Genomic DNA, 18,478 nt, shown 5'->3' with positions numbered 1-18,478 from the left:
CAGGGTTAATAGTAATCTCAGTTGATCTTTATAATGTCTCTGTGAGACAGGAAACAATGGAGCTGTGTTTAATTATCTCTGTTTTACAAATTGTGGAGCTGAGACTCCATGGGGCTTAAATAACTTATCAAAGGGCACTCGGAAAATGAAAGTGTGGGCTGGATTTCGAACTTATGGAAATGTAAATATAGAACTGAGTGGGGGTGCCATCTTCTGGTTCTATCCTATACACATAAGAAACAGACTCGGAGATGTTAAAGAACTCGGCCAACATCAGATACCTGAGTGATAGTGCTAGGATTGGACCCCAGGTCCTATGTCACCAAATTCAGGGCTCTCTGTACTATATGTATGGCTTTTCATTGGGTCTGTAACTAGAAGGAACCTCAGAAACCAAGCCTTTTCACAACTTGCCCTAGGTGTCCAGTCTGTGATTTGAACCCATGTTCTGTAATTCCAGAGCTAGTGCTTTCTCTTGTGCTATGCATGTCTCCACTCTGGGTGACATGTGCCCTGGATGAGGAAAGAATGGAAACGGGGGTGTTAGCTCTACCTCAGTCTCATGTTGGACTCGTGTCCTTTCTGTTTTAGCCCCCCATGGGTGAGGAAGGCAGCCACAAGAGGTACGCAGCGCCGGCAGAAGTCAGGAAACGGTATCCGTCCCAGTCTTCCACCAAACCGGCCACAGCGCCCAGCCAAGCCCATGTCCCACCTGCCAGCCAGTCTGCAAGGGAAGATGCCAAAATATCAAGCCAGCCCTCAGACATACAGACTTTGGGAAAGTGAAGGGCTGTTTCCCACTTGGACTTGGGGAAGGAAGGGGACAGAGAAGGTCATGAGAATGGAGAGGTTGGAATGAAGGTGGACAATCCAAGAACAGGCCACTGCAGTGCGCGCAACTTGACAACAAGAGACTGGCTTCTGGCCACTGTGATGACCCATCAAAAGGAGACTCCCATCCCCACCCCTTTCCCTCCCTTTCCCTCACAAGTCTTCATGTCTTAGCTTATTCGGCCCCGGGGTGGGAAGGGGAGAATTTGAGAGAGAGATATAGATATATATATATAGATATATATATATGTGTGTGTGTGTGTATATGAGTCTGTGTGTATATCTATATGAGAAATACAGATATACACACACACGCATATATGTTGTTTTAAATTATTGACAGAATTTCGTCCATATTACCAAAATCACTCTTCAACCCTACAGCTGGCAGCCCACAGCCCCTGCTACCTGGTCCCAGAGACTTTTTCCTCTCTTCTACCCCATCAGTTCTACTATGCAGCCTGCACAGAGCCCCAGAGTGCCATCCCACCAACCCACTCCCAGGCTGGCGTTATCCTGTGGAAACTGCCAATCTCACAGTCAAGCGGATACTTCTCCCCTTCTGGAGCCATAGACCTGCCTGGCTTCTAGGAGAATGATCTACACCTTCATCTGGTGGCCTTCACCACCATTCTTAGTCCTCCCTCCCCCACACCTTCCCAAATCTCCCTCCCTGCTTTGCCCTTCGGACTTGCAGACCTTGGAGGAGGAAACCAAAGGATCCGGCCTGGGGCTGGCCCAGCGAGTGGCTGCTTGGGGAGGGAATGCAGGGCCCTCCCCCTCTCTCATATACAATTCCAGTCCCTAGCCCCTCCCCAAGCCCGGAGAGACGCTGCTCACTGAAGAAGAGACCCTGTTAAGAGATGATTTATTTTATTTTACTTTTTCTGTCCCTTGAAAAATGACAAAAAAAAGGACAAAACTTACCACAAAAGACCAAAAAAAACCCCAACCCCAAGCCACAAAAAGCGACTTCTTGCCCTTTGTTCTTTTGTCCTTAAAAATAATATTTAAAAAAGTTGCCTTATTGTGGAGTGGGGATTTGATACACTCATGCCTGTTTTCCTCTATGGAGTCAGAAACCTGGCCTGGGATCACAGACTAAAATTGACTCGACATCAGGAGTTCTTGCTCTGGCCCTTGGCTGGCTGGATATAACTGAGTTTCAACGGGCTAGAAATCATCCTTGGGACTGAGATAACACCTGCACAGCACCCTTCTTCCCCCACCCCCCACCCTCTGTGGCTGGAAAGGAGAGCCACAGCTGTGGAGGGGCTGGTCCCTCTGGATACCTGCCGATGCGTAGTTTGAAGCTGACATTCTGTGTATGTACTGTGCTGTTGTCGCGCCGCCACCCCCACCCCCTACACCTTGCCTTTTTCTCATATGCCTCCCCCCCAGGGTCCTGAACATCAGTTGAGAGGAGATGTGGGCCCCAGAGTGACACCTCCACTCCACTCCCCACCCCCACATCTTCTTGATTTTGATCAAGGAAAATGGCATCATGGGTGTTAGAGAATCAGTAAGCTCTAGTCTTACATCAGCTCCTGCCTTTTGAAATCCTTGTGCTTCTATGGCAATAGGGGGAGGCAGAGCATATTCTCCCAGGTTGCTGGGTTGGCTAGAGGGGTGGGTTGAACTGGCCATAGGGGCCATTGAAGACAAAGTTTTCTTTGTCCTTGTCCCCAGTTACTCTCATCTCCTGGAATTAGTCCAGTCTGTTAAAGTCTGGAGCCGTGGAGTAGGTTTTGGCCTCCCCTAGAGGCCAAGAGATTTCTTCTCTACTGTGTTTCTCATGGTACATATGTATTTGGCCTCTGCTTTTCATCCTCTGCCTAATCCTCCCTGATTCCACATCTGATTGGCCCTTGGCTACCCCACGCCCCCTACCCCCAAGGAATAAATGTGGCTACATTTGTGGGGGGTTGGGAGGGGTGGTGTTACAAAGGTCAGAATTGGGAGGGAATCTCCAAGTCAGACCATCCCAGCCATGTGGTAAAGGCCACATGTGGACCTGATGCTCTAGCGGCTACTTAGCTGCTAACCACTGGTCAGGTCTCTGAGTGATGATGGAACTATAGGAATGAGAGGAACATCCCTCTGCCATCATGAACAAAGGTGGGTGATGGGTGATAGCAGTTAGGTCCCTTCGTAATCAGAGAAGGAAGGCACAAAGGGAAGTAAATGTCTTCAGCACTTTGTCTTACTGTTTAGTTGCCATCCCCTACCCCCACTTCTTCCCCCAGGTTCTAGAAGTTTGGTCTTCCTTTCTAGGTCCAAATCAATATTTGGAGGGTAGGAGACCACTTAGTAATAAGAGCCATTGATGGAATTAGCCTCTGTAGCCCACTGTTGGACTGGAACTAGCTTCTCTGCTAAAGGGGCCTAAATTAACACCCCATCTTTTATTCTTAGTTGCTCCCCCATCCTAAAAGCATCTTAGGTTTTGTCCTTTCTGTTATATGTGGCCCAGGAGCTGGTCTATAAAGCTCCTCCAGCCCTCTGGGCGCCCAATCACATCTGAGGCAACAGAGTTGGCAGTGGAGGGGAATTTGCCTAGCCTTCACCAGGGCAAGGGTTTCTGAGGCCCCCTTGCACTGGTCTGGTGCTTGCCTTGGCAATGGACTCCACTGGGCATTTCCCCCCACCTCCATTCTTCCCTCCCGTCAGACTGACCAGCGCTGGTACTGTATCTCTGATACCACAGTAACCTCAAAGCTCAGTCCTCTGCCATACTTGGGGTTGGAAAGCAGGGAAGGCCAGGATCAGCTACAGGTAGGGCAGCTTCCCACCTCAGCCATCCTACAGGGGCTGGATTTGCTTGCTGGGATTTCCCTGTCACTCCACAATCTGTACTTGGCTCAAGCTCCAGTTCTTTGGATTCTGCCCTTGGGCCTATGGTGGGAGTCTTGTGGGACTTCTCTCTTTGGTCTGCCTGACTCCTGACAAGGAAATTCCCTAAAAGAATGTTCTCTGGGTGGGTATGTCAGCACTACATCTCAACTCACAGGTGGGAGGGTGGGGGGAAATTTTTTTTTTTAATGTTTTAGGGGTTAATGTTTCAAAGAGTAGTTTACATCTAAACTTTCTGAAGACACTTGAATCTAGGACCGACTTATCTGTGACAAGCATGCCAGGGGGGGCTAAGACCTCCAGGCCTGCCCTTCCATCTCCCCTCAAGGACCCCAAGACCTGAGTCACAAAGCAGCTCTTCCGTTTCCTCCACAGCCCCCACCTGCCCCATCCTTTACCCCATATAAAACAAAAAGTCGTCTCATATCCTGGATGGTTTCACTTACCTTCCCTGGGTTGGCTTGTTCCAGTAAGAACTTTGGTATTAGCCTCTGAGTAGTGCCTCTTGTCCACTCCCACCTCTGCTCTAGCTTGGCAACTGCTAACCTTCCCTCCTGGTTTGTCTTAGCAAGAAGATGCACTACCAATTCAGATATTCCCCCATCCCCAGCCTGGGCAACTGTGACTCAGACGTGGATTGGTGCTGAGCCCTCTTGGGAAAATTTTGTTTCGTTACATTAAAACTTGTTCCCTTTCTTGAAATTTTGCTTTTGCAACAGGAAAATAAAGAAGCCCTGACTACTCAGAAGGGGGAAGCCAGCCCACCTGGGGCCAGGGATAGAGGGGTAGAGGGGACAAGCAGGGGCCAACGATTGAGCTACACATGTATAACAACACCAAAACTCAGGCCGAGAGCTTTGATAGTCAGGCTCCTCCCAAATTGCAATGCATTGTTGTCCCAGGTCAGAAGGGGATCACGTTGCTTCCCCCTCAAAAAAAAAAAAACTGCACCCCTCTTCAGCCATGTTGATGGTAAAGGCAAAACTTAATAGCCTGTTTCCCCACCAGAGAGGAAAACGTCGTCCAGCATTGCTGTAAAGGACCCACCTTTCCCTGATAGGACATAATCTTACCATGTGCTAGAACATCACATTTAAAAGGACAAAAAAAAAAATGTAAGATACTTGAATGAGCTTGTATTATAACATTAATATTATTCAGAGTATCTGCTTTCCAGGCTGATGTGATTCATTCATTATTCTAGTAACGCTTTAGTCCTTTGTAATTTGTGGTAATTATGCTTTTTCCTTTTTAATACAAAAAAAAATGTATAAAAATAAAAATTTTAAAAGACCATCATGGTGACTGCTTTCTCCCACTCCAGAACAGGAGCAGGGATTGGATTGGAGGTGATGGATAAAAGGATGGAGAACTGTTCCTGAGTTGGAAGCTGGAGCTAGAAAAACAAAGCAGAGACTGAATACAGAAGATGGGTTTTTGCAGGCAGGTTGAGTCGCCCCTTGACAGCAGTGGTCCGGAAGTGTCTATATTTTATATGGTCACATAAGATGTTCTGTAACGTGCAGTGGTTGGGTTGGGGAAGTGAAACATGGTGGGGAAAAGGGCATTTCTCCCCTCATCCATACACTTTTCTCCCTACCCTTCAGTTATGAACTTTGCTCTTGTGGGAAGTATGAAGTGGAAAACTTGCAAATAACATCCAAGAAAATTAAGCCTGCCTGTGAATGTACCTGTTAGAGTAACAGGAACCCCAGGAAGGATGTTCATGATTAGTTCTGTGAGTCTGTTTGAAATAGTTGGGATAGATACCCTTTTTTTTTTTATTATAACAACAGACAGAAGGCCCCAAGGATAACCTTATGGCAGAAATCCAGGAGTTAGGAGGACATTGAGACATTCCATCCAGACGCTCTACCTTTCGACTAATTAGTGCCCAAACTACATGCAGTTCATTGATTTCACTGGTGTTACTGGCAGCCTTGGGTGAGATCAGAGAAGAATCAAGCCAGACAACGGGGTTACCAGGCATACATTTGGCACTGTCTCATTCTAATTGTTTGGAAGATGGGGAAAAAGTGAGCAAGACGATAGTACAGTTACATGAGTTGGGTAATCAGGTAACTGGTTGAATAGTCGGATAATGTGTTGAAGAGTGCTCCGGGGATCTTTGCTGGTTGTCTAATATTGTTGATCAGTGACATGAAGTAGATATCTTTATCAAATGAGGATGATGGAAAGGAAGCAATAGCGTTGGACAACAGAATCAGGATCCAAAGTAGTGTTGACAGGCTAGATGGGTAGCAGAATCTGATACATGGACAGGTAAAAGTAGTTGGGTTAAAATCAACCTGGTGGGCAAACAGTAGATGTTATTTCTGGTAGCATGCAAGCTCCTTGAGGGAAGAAATGGTTTTATTTTTTGTAGTCTCCCCCACTGCACCATGTCCTATGGTGCTATCTTCACATATTGGGAAAACTGGGGATGAAACTTGTTTTACTTGGGCTCAGAGTAAAGCCAGGAACAACAGATGAAAATTACTTGCACTGCCTCACCACTATGGTTGTTCAAAAGGGCTTAGAAAGGCAGTGAGCTTACCTGTTGAAATTCTCAAAAACAGTCTAAGTGACCATTTTAGGAGAGGATATAATAGAGAGGAGGCAACTAGGTGGCTCCCTTGAGTTTGGAATCAGGAAGATTCAAATTTGTGAGTTCAAATCCAGCCTCAGACACTAGCTACGTAACCTTGTTTGCCTCAGTTCATTTGTAAAATGAGCCAGAGAAGGAAATGGCAAATCACTCCAATAACTTGGCCAAGAAAACCTCAAATAGGGTCACCAAGAGTTGGATGCAACTGAACAATAGCATAGAGAGGATTTCTGTAATAGGGTTTGGAATGGATGTTTCAGGAGGGGCAAGAAGGAAAAAGAGCCACATAGTGTTGGGTAATTTGCTGACAAAGACCATAGTTTGCCTGCTCCTTGGTGGTCTACAGACATCAGTGGTTTCAAACTCAAATGGAAACAGGCTGTTAAACTACATAAAGATCCCTGCCGGTGCACGTTAACTTAAAAAACCATGTAATAACACTATTCTGTGTTCTGTATTTATTTTGGTAAGATATTTCTCAGTTACATTTTAATCTGGTTCTAGTAACAGTGTTTTCCACAATATGTCTACCATGCCTGATCCACATGTCTTTTTCTTAGCACAAGGGAATTAAAATGTCAGGTGAATAACGTATGATGTCTGACCTTTGGCTTCTAACATGAACAATGGGCTACCCCTAACTGTGGGCCTCACTCCTTATGCCAGATAAATTTTTCAAAAAATTATTTTAAGACGTTACTTTGAAAGTCTTTTAATTGAAAGAAACAATATTTATATCCTCATCACTCTGATATGAGTGAAGAATCATTGCAGACATCTCTGAAGTCTTACTAAAAGCGGATTTGGGGAACGGTGAGCATACATAGCCTGTGTTAGGATTAATGTGGCAGTTAAAATTCAATAGTTCAGATTTAATTGTGTTATATTGGAAAGTTAAGCATATTGGAAAACACTTGAATTTGGAATTAGAAGACCTGGATCTGAGTCCCATCTCTGCCAGTTCTTAAATGTATGACTGAGCAAGGTCCTTCCCTTTTCTGAGTCAGTTTCATCATCTATAAAATGGGGATACCATCACTTACCTGGGGGTTGGGAAAACATCTTATAATCTTTGATCTAAAATTAGGTCAGTCTTGCTGTTCATCCTAGAGTCGGAGGCTTGAGTGCTCTAGAGGTATGGTGTACCAGAGAAATCAGTGGGGAAAAAAAGTTTGTCAACTGTTGGTTGAAACCACTGCAAGCTAAAGAGTTCTGGGGATGCTTTGGTACAGTGTAGTGAAGATCACTGAAGCACATCTTGTTGGCCTGGATTTCCTCTCCCCCATGCCAGTCTGTAGCCTTAATAATGGAGGGTAATTTCAGGGGCCTATAGTGGAGAGGCCAGAAGGGAGGGAAGATGTGGTCTAGGGTTAGGGGATTTTCCTGGCTTTTTCCCACATCTGTCTCGGTGGTCTCCTGAACTCACTGGGCTATTATGTGGAGTGAGGATAGCACTTTATAAACCAAAACCTATGTAGGCATGAGTTGCTAGACGACTCCTTCTGCAAGTCATTGACACTACACTGAGATCTTCTTGGGAAGGAGCAGCAGGGGAAGGGAAAAAGGAGGAAGCCTCCATAGTACCTTCTCCCTTTTTTTCATTTAAGGTATTGAGGTTTACCTTAGAAATCCAAGAAACTGGGCTGGGCTAGGGTAGAAATTCTCTATGTACCTATACCCCCCCTTTCCCTCACACTTCAAACCACCTCTGTTGTGTGTTTTGAAGACCAGGGTTAGTGTTAATTAAAAAAAAAAAACAATTCTGGTCTTAAGAATCAGAAGACCTAGCTTTCAGTCATAGCTTTTGTATATTGTGACCCTGGACAAGTCACTTCTTACCCCCTGAGCCTCAGTTTCTCCAGTTGTAAAATGGGGATAATTCTTGTACTGCAACTCACAGGTTTGTTGTGAGGAAGGAAGGCACTTTGTAAACCTTAATGCACTAACTATTTAAATGTGAACTTTTTTGCACACAGGTGCTGAATAAATGTTGGTTGAATTCTTGAACTGAACCAAAAGTACCTCTGCAGTCTTTTTTTAAATGTTTTTATTTGCAGGCATAGATTACAGAGGATGGAAGGCCAGCAGTCCCAAGCTCAGAGTGGTACCCTGGGACTAAATGCAGGTGGCCCAGTTTTAGCTGGGGGTACTTTGAAATATTCTTGAAAGGATCCTTGGGAAGAGAACCTTCTGCTGAAGAGAACCTTCTTTCTGGCCATGATAAGCAAAGTACTTAATGTCCTGGGGACTGGAGGGGTAGAAAAGGGAATGAATTTTGAGAAATTTGAGACAGCATGGAACAGTGGAATGAGACCTGGATTTGGAATTAGAGGACCTGGGTTTAAATCCCAGCTCTGCCAATTACCACTCATGACTTTGGGCAAGTCTTTTTTTCTGGATCTCAGTTTCTTTATCTGTAAAATGAGGGAGTTGAGCTCAGTAATCTCTAAGGGCCCTTCAAATGCAATCTGACCATTCCATAGGCTCCCTCTGTTAAGGATCAACCTATAGGATGAGAGGCAAGAAAGCTGGGTATCAAGCTGGTTCCTATCCTAAGTTCTCTTCAGCAGCTGCAGGGTGTTCTGGGACTGGTGCAGAGCCCCTTTTTGGATTCTTTTGGGCCTGTGGGGAAGGTGATGTTAAGGGCTTTCTGTTTAGGATTTCAGTTGTTTCCTTCCTGCCCTAGGTGTTTGGTGAAACGCCTCTAGGAACTGAGGGGAAACTGAGAACCATTTAGGGTGCTGGCTGTGCGCCCAAGAGTAAAATCTTTGGATATTATGCCCTTGAAAGTATGTCTGGGGCACAATGACCAGGGCATCTTTGGGGTTCTCTTCTGTTACTCAACTGGGCAACCAGGACTTTATGCTGGGTTTTTTCTAGCTTTGCTATCTTGGGTCATGAACCCAGAGGGTGCCTTTTGGGTCAGAGTTTTGAGGATTGCTCAGGACCTGAATAGAGGCCTTGTTCTCCTAAATGAGAATATCTCAGCCAGCAGGTTGGGGGAAAGTTGTACCATCTTTGGAAGGAGCCTGATCTCTTGGCATCCATACTTGATGTAGTGGCTCTCCTATTTACTTAACCTGTGGGACCTTGTTCAATTACTTCTCTCTGGGCCTCAGTTTCTTTGACTATAAAATGTGGGGGTTGGACTAATGTCCTTTATCTAAATCCCATGTTCCTGTGATTGAGTCTATTAAGGGCTGAGAGAGAAGAAGTAAAATCAGCCACTTCCCTGACTTAGAACCTAGAGAACAAGAAGGTATGATGGTCATCTCTTTTTCCCCTTTTCCTCCCTTCCACCTTTTCTGTCCTTCCACCATACCACTGGAAAGGCTTCCCATGGCAGTTTCTGGCAGGTAAGAATAACTCTGATGTAATATCTGACTGCAATAAGCCTTTCATCCAGTCTTGATGGAAACTGTTAGGTAAACAAGATTTCCCCATAAAATGGAATTGAGGGCATACCTTCTCTTTCTCCCTCCTCAGCTTAGGATCTGACAGGACCTCAAGAGGGCATCTAGGCCATATGTAAGCAAGAGTTGTTCCCCAAGTAGTTGTCCAGCCTACATTTGAAGACTTCAGGGCTGGGGCATTTACTGTCTCTTAAAGCAGTTCATTCTACTTTTGGGTAGCTCTAATTGTTAGGAAGCATTTCCTTGCAATAAGCCTGAATCTTCCTGTCTACATCTTCCATCCACTGCTCCTAATTCTAGCATGACAAACCTAGTCTAATCACTTCCACATGATAGCCCTTAAAATATAACTAGGACATCTGTCCTCATCTTCTCTCCTCTGGACTCAACATCCTTTTTTCCTTCAACCATTCCTCATCTAATATGGCCTGTAGTCCTCTAACAATCCACTCTAGTCAGTCCATAAGTGAACCCCATCAATAGGGTCAAGAGCCCAACCCACTGCCTTTTTGATCTCCAGGCTCTGGTGTTTCTCCTACATGATAGTACTTCCTGACCCCACCCCACCATATTATGACTAATAGAGGATGTTTACTACGGCATAGCTATGGGAAGAGAACTGGGGTTGCTACTGACTCTGGCTCCTTTCTTCTGCTTCTCTAAGAAGCTGTGTTCTTTCCCCCACTCTGTCACAATCAGGCAGTCATCAGGGAATCTACCTCTCTCATTAGAAAGTTATTTGGCAGAATTATCAGCTCTGGTTCGTCAAGGGAGACATTCTAGGTCTAATGGGGACAGCCCCTGCTGGGAGCAGTGGGATTGGGGGCCAGTGACCCATGCCACCTCATTCTATCTTCTTGGGTGGGTCAGGAATGCTCTCAGAAAGAGGAGTAAGGTTAAGCAACATCACATGTCTTTCATAGGCCTTTGTTTGCTTGAATGTGGTATCTGTGCCATGAAGATGGTCAAGTACCCCCAGCACTCCGTAGCACTGGTTGAATCTGGCAAGAGAACAGAAACAGGCTGCAGTTCTTATACCCCACATTTCCTGTTCTATAGTATCTTATGGCTTATAAAGCACTTTCCTCAAAGCGACTCTAGAAGACAGGGAACACAATTATTCTTGTCCTCAGAAGAAGCTCAAAGAATGAAGTGACCTCCCTAAAGTCACAAAGCTGGTAAGTCAGAGAATTCAAGAATTGAGTCTCCAGCAGGCATCTCATACAATCTCATGCAATCTTCATAGAAGTTCCTTCTACATAAAATCTTTGTGTTGGAAGAGACCTCAGAGAGTAATCTAATCCAGCACATGTCCAAAGCATGAATCTCTGCTGAAAACCTCTAGGAAGTCAGGGAACTCATTCATTTACTCCCAAAGCAATGCCATTTTTGGACAGCTTGAATTGTGGGGCTTGCATGAGATAACAGATGTAAAGAACTTTTTCAGTGTAAGTTATTACTCTTATTATTTACCTTAATGCTCTTCTGAAGAATCAAAATTGTGGGTGATCCATAATGGGAGAGGGAGATAGCCAATGAGCAGGACGGTACATATTCTCAATAATGACTTGCACTAAAGGAGTGCCTTACAGACGTTAGCTCATATAGACATGACTGGAATAGCAACGAGCCAGTTATGTAGCCAGAGTAAGGGCTGGAAAGACCAGGTTTTGCATTGATATCTATGAAATGTTTATAAGAAGGACTCTGGCTTGTTGGTGGATCTTGCTATGAATGAAATACTTAGGAAAACACAAATGTGAGGTATTGATATCCAATTCAACCACTGGTATTTATTAACCACTTACTCTGTGCAAGGTGCCGTGGTGCGCACCAGGGAACCTTGTGAACCATATGGCTTTCCCAGCTCTGATTGTTCATCCCTTGGCTGGTAAACAGGATGATTTAGTGGAAACAGTAATGGGGTGCTAGTCCTGGCTCTGACACAAAATAATTTTCCGTCTTTGAGAAAATTACTTGATTCTCTAGAGGGTTTCAATTTCTACAAGTTGGGGGTTAGATTAGGTAGTATCCAAGGTTCCTCTCTCCTCTAAATGAAACATAATTTCTACTTATTTTCCTGTTTGAAATCAAGGACAAAGCCCCATTTTGTGCTCCAATATATGCCATGTTGCCAGCAATGGCAGGCTGGCTGTAGAAGGCAAGGGAGTAGAAATTTCATATAGTTCAGATCTGGGCTAATTCCTAGGGTCAGGGAGCTCTTGAGGAGGACCTTACATGAGGTGATGGTAGTCATGGAATTCCGGTGAAGGCAGAAAAGGCAGGTGGTAACCGCAGTGAGAAATGGTGGTGATGATGAGAGCCAAGGAAAACCACATAGTGATGGAAGACAGGTGAGAGCCCATTACCATGGGACCCACCATGGCTGGCAGCATGTTGGAGACCTGCAGTTAGGAGACAGCTTTGTTTTGAGGAGCAAGGAAGGAGATGTAGGGGGCTGCCATCATGAGGGGGATGATAGGGGCTAAAAGAAAGGACTTAAAGAGGTTTATGTGAGGAATAATTGAAGGCCAGCAATGTAGAGAGTGTATGCTGGGGAAACTAGGCACTGATTTTTTCCTCTCTCTTCAGTCAGCCCCTTAAGACTAATTCCTCTTGGGGGCTGCTAAGTAACGCAATGAATAGAGCACTGGCCCTGGACTCAGGAGGACCTGAGTTCAAATCCAGCCTCAGACACTTAACACAAAAAACTAGCTGTATAACCTTGGGCAAGTCACTTAACCCCAACTGCCCCTCCAAAAAGGAAAAAAAAAAAGATTAATTCCACTTGATGGGGCTATATTGTTCCTAAGAGGATCCTAGGACATCAGTGGATCTTCAGAGACTTAGGGAGGGTCTGCTTGGATGATAATCCTGAGAATGGAGGAAGAGGGAGGGTAATTTAGAGGTGAAGTGGCTTTCTGATGCATCCGGGACTAAGGAACAAGAGAAGACTAAAGCCAGTCTGCCTGAGAAGTAAGTAAGGGTCTCTGTCTCTGTCCCTCTCCTAGGCTAGGTGGAAAGGGAGTAACAGCCTGAGTCACTGCTTACCACATGCTCTATGGGGTGAGCATAGAGAGAGACTACACCGATGGGGGCCGTCCACTCATGGTGTTTCTTATGGAATCGCTTATAGAACATGGGGTGATGAAGAAGCCTGTAGTGGAAAAGAAATAATCATCATTCCCCTGCTTGATAAATAGCATGGAGGGACAGTAACAAGCCAAAGGATGGGAACTACTTCTGGAGGCTTGTCCTATACTTCACAACTGAGGGACTCAAGAATGTTCCTGAAGCCATTCCAGGTCAGTGAGTTGGAGGTGGGGTCCTCATCTTATTTAGCATATAAAAATTACCTGTACCTTTTTAATTTCTTTTAAGGTTTACAAAGTACTTTCTTAATACTCCTGGATTGTTAACCCCATTTTTATGGGGAAACAGACTCAAGTGAAGTCATTTTCCCAAGGTCAATAACAAGTGTAAGAGAAGAGATTCAAATCTAGGTCCTACTTGGTTCAAATTCCAGAACTCTTTCTGGTCATAATGACCCCATGAAGCTCAGATCAGAGGGAGGTTGGTCCTAGACCAAGGACTTGGGCTTTGGTCTCCTGGGTTTTGACCTCAACTCTGAATTTTAATTTCTTAATGTGAGAAATGTGGCTCAGACCATGGTGAAGAAGCCTGCTCTTCCCCGTTCCCAACCGAGCTCACCGGTGTGAATAGTAGAACATGACTTCTTCTACCAGTATGAAGACAGACAGCTCCAAGAGGAACCAGTGAAAGGTGGGCAGCTCAGGGCGGCACGGATCTTCTCGCCACTTGAGGAAGGGATAGAAGAGCCCGAGCATGGGGAAGGAGATGATGTACTGGTTACAGAGGACTGTGACAAGGGCCTGGCGGAGCTTCATGGGGTCCACCTGTACCAGGAAAGGAACACTAGTAAGCCAAAGGAGGTTATGATCTTAGGGTTGGGCCAGTTCAATCTGGCATAGGCGGTGGGATTGGGGTAGGGAACCTTCCCTTGTTTTCTTGGTAGGAGTCCTGTCCTACCTTGCTGACATGGCACAATACCATAGAGATACTAAACACTCCTTAAATATTTGGTGATGTTAATAATAATAATAGTTCATGTATGAATATCTTTATAGTCTGAGAATTACAAAAGACTTTCTTCATGATAGCTCTGAAACATAAGAGGGTAAGCATTCCTGTCCCTTTTTGAGGTCAGAGATGCAGATAGGCAGAGTGACTTTACTCAGATCTATCGCAAGGTTCATCTGTGACTAATACAGAGCCAAGACTCAAAACCTTGTCTTCTGACCGCTACTTCTATTTTGCCATGAAAATCACGAATACCCAAAAGCATCACTTCCAGTTCCATAGTTCTGTGATGGTTCCACCTAGGAATGTGCTGGTAAATATTTAATAATTGGCTCTTCAGGGAGGGAAAAGGTAAGTGTGAAACATTTTTAGGTTTAATCTGCATTACTAATCTTTTTTCCATAATTTTCTTAAGTCTAGACCAGAGGTGTCAAACTCAAACAGAAAGTGATTCCTGGCAGCCACTTACTGAATTAGAAAATCACAAATTAACATCATCTATGTTGTACTGCATTTTTATTTTGTTAAACATTTCCCATTTACATTTTAGGTGGAGAATTTTGCTGGCTCCTTGCTGTCTGTAGGTCATAAGTTTGATACCTTTGGAAATCTAGACCATCAACAAAGCAATAAATTGAGCCCTGATTTGGAGAAGTATAAATGCTCACACTGAAAATTTAACAGTTTGCCTACACATGTATAACCTATATCAAATTGCTTGCCTTCTCAATGGGGGGTGGGGAAACAGGGGAGGTAAAAGGGAGGAAATTTGGGACTCAAAAGTTTTAAAAAACAAATGTTGAAAATTGTTTTTACATGTAGTTGGGGGAAATAAAATATTAAATTTATATGAAAAAAAATTTAACAATCTGCTCTCAAAAGCAGTTCAAACTGGCTCCAGCACACCCCTAGTTTCACCCATAGACATACATAATTGATAGGCTCCTCACAGCCTCAGCCTGCTTTCCCATACCAATGCCACCAAGGCTGAAGTAGTTGGCAGTGTACTGCTAGGATGGTTTACTGGTAAAAGTCCTTTCCTTGATTGGAAGCCTATATACCCAAAAGTCTAATACCTCCAGTCCCTGTGCAAATCTAGTTTTCCCCAAGGCAGATCTTTTTTGGTCTGAGAATTCTCTAGATTTCAGATTATATCTTTGTCAAAGAGGAGGAGAAATAGGAGCTTAGCCCCCCACCTAGTGGGGAAGACAGATATGGGGAGGTCCCCAGCTATATCCCTCCTGCCAGCAGTTCTCATAATAACATTCTACTGGGAAAAGGTCCAAGGTCCCAGAGCAATACTTCTTGTTTAACTCTATGAGCCTCACTCTACTCTTGAACTGTATAAAGTAAAAGCAGCCTCTGGTAGCCTAGTAGGGCCTCTGGCCTCTATACATGGGGCTGAGTCCAAAATGGGTTAAAAAGAAAGTCAGTGCATGTCTAGTCCAAATGAGGATGAATAACTCTATAAACTGGATTCTCATCACAGCTGTACTATCAAGCAAGACACTGGACTTTTCTTTTTCTTAAAGCCTCATATCTGTTTTATTATTCGGACACCACACATCACATACTACACACCCCTCTGCTCTTTGTCTTTCCCCAGTACCAAGGCACTGAGTAACAGTGTAATTTGCTCAGAGTCCAGAGGCCACCAGTTTTTCGTCCCCCAACTAGTAAATATTGTTTGTTCTGATACCTGTGTCCTATCTGGGGATGAGAGTCAGGAGGTCTGAAGCATCATAGAAAAACCAATGGTCTGGGAGTCAGTAGACCTGGCTTCAAATCCTACCACTCCTGTTTTCTGCCTTGTGTGGCCTTGGGCAAATTGCTTCTTTCTCATCCTCAGTTTCCTCATTTACAAAATGAGGTGAGAGTTGTATTAAATGACCTTTAACATCCCTTCTAACTCTAAATCTTATCATCTAATCCTATTTTGAAACAAAAGGTATAGTCGCTAACAATTTATGGTAGTTGTTTATACGTAGGGCTTAGCTTACCTTTTTTTTTGCAGCTCCATCATGCTTCTACCTTGTCCTGCCTCTCCCCACCCCCAAAATGACATGAAGACTTCAAATAGTCAAAGTGCTGCTAGAAAGACTTACAGGATCATTCTTGCCATCTTGAATTCGGTAGCGGGAAATAAAATATGGCTTCCCAGTTGTGTCCACCACCAGGAGAAGGGCATTAAAACTCCAAAATAATATGGTAGGAATAAGAATTGTACCTATAGCAAGGGAGACAAAGTAAGTGCTAGTCAAAGCCAGCCCTACATTATCTATCTTTCCACCCCCCAACTTTGGCCTTTACAAGGTTGGAGTATCTTTAAAGAAATGGGCCTAATTTTCTGATCAACCAAAGAAGGCAAAAAGCCCTTTAAGCCTATTAGCCTAAAGCAGGGTCTGCAATGATTGAAGTGGCTGTACTTTCGTTCTTTTGGGAAATATACCATTAAAGAGCTTTCCAGAGAGATTTTGAAATGAAGGAATGAAATGCCCACTTTCTTGGAAAATGTTTTCATCTGTAAACTATACTGCTGAACCCAATCCTTCCTTTTTTCAGCCCACATTATGAGATATGGTAGCACTTCTAGGGCTGTATCCCAGAGATATCATACAAATGGGAAGAGGACTCATATGTACAAAAATATATAGCAGCTCTTTTTGTGGTGACAAAAAATTGGAAATCAAGGGGATGCCCATCAACTGGGGAATGGCTAAGCAAGTTGTGGTCTATGAATGTAATGGAATATTATTGTGCTATAAGAAATGAGGAGCAGATGGACTTCATAATAACCTGGAAAGACTTTCATGAATTGATGCTGAGTGAGGAGAGCAGAACCAGGAGAACCTTGTACACAATTATAGACACAGTGTATCTGTGATGACTAACTTGGATAGACTGGGCTCTTCTCAGCAATGCAAGGTTCTAAGACAACTTCAAAATAGTCATGATGGAAAAGGCTATCCACATCCAGAGAAAGAATTACTGAGTCTGAATGCAGATTGAAGCAAACTACTTGTCTCTTTTTGTTTTGTTTCTTCTTTCTCGTGGTTAATTCCATTAGTTATAATTCTTCTTTACAACTTGACTATTGTGAAAATGTTTAATGTGAAGGTATCTGTAGAACATATATCAAATTACATGCTATCTTGGGGGGGTAGGGGGGAGTAGAGGGAGGGGAAGAAAATTTGGAACTCAAAAGCTTGTGGAACTGAATGTTGTATACTAAAAATATATACATTTAAAAAGAAAAAAAGAGATATGGTAGCATAGAGAAAAATAATACTTGGCCAGGAAGATTTGGACAAGTTGTTCCACATCTGGGCCTTTTTTTCCCCTATCTGTTAATTGAGGACCCAATTAAACTTCATAAAGTTTTTGAGGATCATGTGGGATAATATATCACACATGAACGTGATTTAATTCAACTCAACAATCATTTATTGAGTCATATGTACAAGGATTTAAAGTGTAAAGCATGATGTGCCTATAACAGGTTATCAAATGACTTTTTGAAGATGCAGTCTGTTATCCAAGAGTACCTCCAACAATTAGTAGCAGAGCTAGATTTGAAATAATCTGCCTCTCTAGAGATCACCTTTCACCTCTTCTAGAAGGCCATGCTCTTCTGCCCAAAGACACACTGACTTCTCCTTTCTCTGAATCTGGGCCTGCAGAGTATGAGAGAGGCACGGGAGGCGTGCTGTCTTCCTGCTGCCCAGTTGGCAGCGATGCTAGTGCCATGCAGTATGTTCTAGCAGAAAAACTCTAGGAAGCCTGCGTTCTAATCCATTATTTACTTCAACCTAACCCTTATATGAAAATGTTTTCTAAATGAAAGCACTTAGAAAGCACCCTTTCCTCAAATGGGCATAATCCCTCACTGTGCTCTTAAGGCTCATTTACATAGTAAGTGTGAGTACACTTTAGCAATACATTTTTGAGTGGCTGTGAAGTACAGTTCCTGTCTTCATGTAATTGCCATTCAAAATTTCCTAGTCTGCTTAGGCCTTCACATGTGTCCACCTAATAATTATAAGAACACACAAGGACGTGGTCTACAGTTTACAAAGCTTTTAGCTCACAACAGTCCCAGAAAGTAGGTAGGGAATATCTTATTATCCTCCTTTTTCAGATAAGGAAATTGAGACTCAGTACTTGCCCCAAAGTTCCATAGCTGATAAGTGAAGGGAGGCTGGGACTCAAACCTAGGCATCTTGGGTTTAATACCAGGAGATTTTTTACTTCAGTAAATGGTCCCTCACTCTAGTGATTTCTGTATTCCTCTAAGCTCAGGCTGTTTAATAAACATTTGTTGGGCAGACAGTTGACATCTAGTGGAATTTTTATTTCGCTCCTTTGAGCCATTCATTTCTCCATGTTCCTCATGTTTCCCTGTTCAATATATCAGCTTTCTCCTGAGTATTAATATATTTTTTCAAGTTGCTGAGGCACAAAGTAGAAGGAAAAACCAACCGTATCCCCACACCCAGGAGACTGCCCTGTGGAATGGGACCACTGGGTAAGGACTGTACCTAGAGAGAAGAGGATCCATTCCTTTCCCGCAAAAGTAGAAAGTAGCTTCTCCCACTGGGACTGCCAGAAGTAGCCTGAGGCACCCCAAAATTTCTGCAGATGCCTTCAAAGAGATAAACACCCCCCCAGGTAA

The 18,478-nt window shown here is 43.8% G+C and overlaps 2 protein-coding genes across 10 annotated transcripts in view; one reads left to right on the top strand and one right to left on the bottom strand.

The window, feature by feature from the left end:
* The window catches only part of LARP1 (La ribonucleoprotein 1, translational regulator), a 59,334-nt gene extending 54,356 nt beyond the window's left edge, over nt 1-4,978 (top strand). For 5 of the 6 annotated variants that reach the window (XM_069102521.1, XM_069102520.1, XM_069102522.1 and 2 more), the window contains one exon: nt 592-4,978. In XM_069102521.1, coding sequence (XP_068958622.1) covers nt 592-786 — 195 coding nt within the window. In that variant the 3' untranslated portion in view covers nt 787-4,978. The remainder of the gene's footprint in view (nt 1-591) is intronic. The other variant, XR_011171236.1, reaches the window with a different exon arrangement.
* Nucleotides 4,979-8,322: 3,344 nt separating this feature from the next.
* The window catches only part of FAXDC2 (fatty acid hydroxylase domain containing 2), a 57,138-nt gene continuing 46,982 nt past the window's right edge, over nt 8,323-18,478 (bottom strand). For all 4 annotated transcript variants that reach the window (XM_069102524.1, XM_069102525.1, XM_069102526.1 and 1 more), the window contains 6 exons: nt 18,345-18,448; nt 15,912-16,033; nt 13,417-13,622; nt 12,757-12,862; nt 11,944-12,110; nt 8,323-10,706 (listed from right to left, as the gene is read on the bottom strand). In XM_069102524.1, the coding sequence (XP_068958625.1) occupies nt 10,550-10,706; nt 11,944-12,110; nt 12,757-12,862; nt 13,417-13,622; nt 15,912-16,033; nt 18,345-18,448 (862 nt within the window). In that variant the 3' untranslated portion in view covers nt 8,323-10,549. The remainder of the gene's footprint in view (nt 10,707-11,943; nt 12,111-12,756; nt 12,863-13,416; nt 13,623-15,911; nt 16,034-18,344; nt 18,449-18,478) is intronic.

The sequence above is a fragment of the Petaurus breviceps genome, unplaced genomic scaffold (genome assembly GCF_028583685.1).
Source record: "Petaurus breviceps papuanus isolate PSGF00001 unplaced genomic scaffold, PetGlider_PUasm1.0 551, whole genome shotgun sequence".
In the NCBI taxonomy this organism is placed as follows: Eukaryota; Metazoa; Chordata; class Mammalia; order Diprotodontia; family Petauridae; genus Petaurus; species Petaurus breviceps.
Note: the sequence above shows the minus strand (reverse complement) of the source record. Positions and strands in the feature narration are given on the sequence as shown.